The 3,720-nt window shown below is 44.3% G+C and overlaps 1 protein-coding gene and 1 pseudogene across 4 annotated transcripts in view; both read right to left on the minus strand.

Moving 5' to 3' along the window:
• The window catches only part of LOC118407405 (matrix metalloproteinase-16-like), a 49,093-nt gene extending 48,213 nt beyond the window's left edge, over positions 1 to 880 (minus strand). For 2 of the 4 annotated variants that reach the window (XM_035807880.1, XM_035807879.1), the window contains exon 1: positions 470 to 879. In XM_035807880.1, the coding sequence (XP_035663773.1) occupies positions 470 to 553 (84 nt within the window). In that variant the 5' untranslated portion in view covers positions 554 to 879. Of the gene's footprint in view, positions 1 to 469 lie in introns of all 4 variants that reach the window. The other 2 variants (XM_035807878.1, XM_035807881.1) reach the window with 2 other exon arrangements.
• A 237-nt stretch (positions 881 to 1,117) lies between these two features.
• Positions 1,118 to 3,720, minus strand: part of LOC118407414 — a 6,439-nt pseudogene continuing 3,836 nt past the window's right edge.

Consider the following 3,720-nt stretch of genomic DNA (forward strand, 5'->3'; position numbering starts at 1 on the left):
GGGCAAACTCCCTTTCACAGCATACTCCCTTCCTCGGCAAACTCCCTTTCCCGGCATAAGAGAATCCGGCCAACGTTGAAAATCGTGAACATAAAAACCAGCCCCGACCAGTGACTGCAACGGAGTCTGCACTTACACCGCGTCCTGTCAGGAAATGCCGTAGTTTATGGACGAAAAGTCGCGCATTCTGACTGCAAAACTGATCCCAGTAGGGGAACGTACACTACATAGTCACATACAAATGTAGTTCTGTTGTAAGAAGTCAGAGGGGCGAGTAAGAACAGAAAGAAACAAACATGCCGACACCCGGGATCGAACCCGGGTCGGCAGATAACAACCCAGCAGCGAAACCACCTCGCTACAAAAGGCTGATCAGCCAAGTCCGGCTGAAGTTTGACGCTACTTAAACCCCCACTGTTACACTGTATTAAAGTATCATCGAATACCGGAAGAAACATGTTGAGCTTACCATTCCCCCCTGCATGGTCATGTCGGCAAGGACGCAGTCGAACGCGGCCGACACGAGCACGGCCAGAAACGTGCAGGTGTTCATCCTGTCCGGTCCTCTCAGCAGACGACGAAAACAGTGGTGAAGAGTTGGAGCTACTTGAGTCTTCCCAGTGCAGGTAAAACCTATCCGGTCCTCTCAGCAGACGACGAAAACAGTTGTGAAGAGTTGGAGCTACTTGAGTCTTCCCTGTGCAGGTAAAACCTGTCCGGTCCTCTCAGCAGACGACGAAAACAGTGGTGAAGAGTTGGAGCTACTTGAGTCTTCCCAGTGCAGGTAAAACCTATCCGGTTCTCTCAGCAGAAGACAAAAAATGTTGTGAAGAGTTGGAGCTACTTGAGTCTTCCCTGTGCAGGTAAAGTCTGAGACACGGCAGGCTCGACACGCCCCTTTTGTACCCTCTCACGGGTCGGTTGCCTCGGGTGAGTGCGTCATACTACCCGCCATTCCAAATATGGTCATCGCTTTGTGGACAGGTAGGCGGAGCAACAGTGTACGTCATAAAACGTCAGGTGATTCGCCCCAAATCCCACGAGTCACAACAAGTAGACAAAGGAAAATAGTGGGTGGCCAGGTACACTTAGAAGTCGTGAGCTATATTTAGCCATGTTAGTAATGCGTCACGACGAGATGGCCGGAAGGGTTCTTCTCTGGCGGCCTGACAACAAGAGAAGACTTGGCCAACCATCCCTTAAGAGGGTGATTTAGGAAGATGTTGGCCTCCAATACGGAGACCTCCTGTCGACTGTCATGAGTGACAGAGTCGTCTGGGGGATTTCACCTGTCACCTGACAAGGATGACTGAACTGAACTGAACTGAGTAATGGCTGTGGTACAACTTCTGCGAAGTCAAAATGATAATGAAGTTTATTGCATATTCATGCCCTCTTGGGGCTAAATGCAGTAAGACGCATCGCATACAAATAGTCTGATAAGTAAGCTATTCTATGTTCTACTTACGTCTACATGTTTCTGTCCTCTTCTTAAAACATGTGGAGACGAACTTACAGAGTTCTTCTATCAAATCATAGTTAACTGATGTCATTATATATTTGAAAAAAGTCTTCTTTTGTTAGTTGTGCATATTTCTGTTTCGCAAGTGTAGTTAAAGATTCGTATTGCGTATATCTTTGTACAGTGAACATTCTAGAAGAAAGTGCACTTCATTTTCTATATACCTATAGTTCTTATCACAAAACATACATAATCTATCATTTGAAGGAGTTTGGGTGTATCTACCAGGCTCCAATTTGTAGAGGGTGATCGCTGATCCTTAGTTTAGTCATGGCTCGGCAATAGCTAAAATTTGTTACATCGAGGTATTTTTAATTCTCTTTCATGCGTATACTTGAATTTACATACGAATACTTGATAATACAGTGGAAGTCAGTTGATTGCACGTCGGATAAACGCACACTTCGGTCAATTGCATGGAATCCTCAAATCCCATGGCGGTGCTGTCCAACTGGGTAACTTCGGATAATCGCACACACCGGATAATTGCACGTAATTAGCTGGGAAATTGGGTGTGCAATTAAGCGGCTTCCACTGTCTAGGGAACTTTGTGCCAGCTAACGACTGAGGCCCGGGAGTGACACAGCGTTTTCTGTCGTGATTAAGTAGCTTGATATGGACAGTCTTTAAAAGGAACAACCGATGACGTTTTCTCGGGGTACAGACACCATATCCTTATCGATAATGCATACGAACTGTAATTGTCCTCATAATTGCTTTTCTTTATCGTACTGACGATGATCATTATCCGGTAGTTGACATGGAAATGTCTCCACGCTGGCCCTAATTGATTGGAATGCCTCTAAAGCCCCCTTTACAAATCAAGAATTTAGCTCGGCCGAGTTGACAGCGATCTCTAAATTACGAGGAGGTATGACCCTGATGCCGACGAACAAACTCTGCCATTTGTTCGTAGGTATCAGAGTCATGCCTCCTCGTAATTTAGAGCTCGCTGACAACTCGGCCGAGCTAAATTCTTGATTTGTAAAGGGGGCTTTACGAATTCGGAGAAAGAGGAAGCGATTAGAATTAATGGCATGATAAGATTTTGACGTCACGTAATGACGCAAGCACGTGATGCCCCTTTTCCGAATTCCCGTTGTCATGAAACTTAAGTGGATCTCTTTATTCCTATCTCATGAACCGGAAAACGCCCCAGGTTACTCAATGGAATCTTCCATTTACTGATACGTCAATTTCTCGACCTGCACACGTTGTCTGCAAACGTTAAGTGGTTTGCTCGATAACTATGTAAAAATTGAACATTAATTTAATTATATCCATTGCAGAAACTTAATGTTCAAAAACTGATGTAATGGAAATCATACATTTGACATTTACCACGGCGGTCGGTTGCTAGGGTATTCTTTCCCGTTGCTATGCGAGTTCGACAGAGTATCGGGTTACAAGAGGCCTACTATTTGCTAACTGTAAAATATTTCAAAATAAACAAAATGGTATGACAAGGAAAATGTATTCAAAATAAGATTAATTTCGCAATGTTAGATAGTTTAAATCTTCCCGTTTGAATTGAGATAGTTGTTTTGTTTCGATTTTGCTTCCAAAGACGATTATTTTCTGTTTCAAGGAAGGCCTTCAATTTGACCATACTCTTGATAAGATGGACCACAAGTGCCATGGCAAATTCTCGATTTTTATATTTTTCGTCATCTGAGAGGCAAATAAAACTTTCTGTTTTTGGGATTTTTTGATTTTTGATTTTAAGCAAAGTTACAGTAAAAAATATGCGTAAAAATGGCATTTTTCGCACTTAATTACCAATAATTCAAAATCTAAGGCATTTTTTAAAAATCCCAAAAACAGAAATCTCGGGAAAACCTTTGCGGTCATTTTGAGCCGTCAATGAGTTATGTTGGACTCTTCTTGGTGGAGATCTTAAACGATGTTTACACGCATGTCATGCCGCACGGAGAGCGGGAGGGTGTAATTGATACCGGTGTGACAGCGATCTCGCCCCCCCGGCGATCTCGCCCCCCCGGGGGGCGAGATCACTAGCGTTTTCGCCCCCCTTTAGCGTTTTCGCCCCCCCCCCCCTCCCAGAGCAGCTGGCTACTACGTATTACAGGTGCGCTACCTGGTACTATACTGCACCTGGGGAGTAACGTATATGGTGTGTTACCTGGTACCTATATGGCACCTTATTACCGTACCGTAAGATGTCATACCTCGAAAGTCGA

The sequence above is a fragment of the Branchiostoma floridae genome, unplaced genomic scaffold, assembly GCF_000003815.2.
Source record: "Branchiostoma floridae strain S238N-H82 unplaced genomic scaffold, Bfl_VNyyK Sc7u5tJ_1338, whole genome shotgun sequence".
Classification (NCBI taxonomy): Eukaryota; Metazoa; Chordata; class Leptocardii; order Amphioxiformes; family Branchiostomatidae; genus Branchiostoma; species Branchiostoma floridae.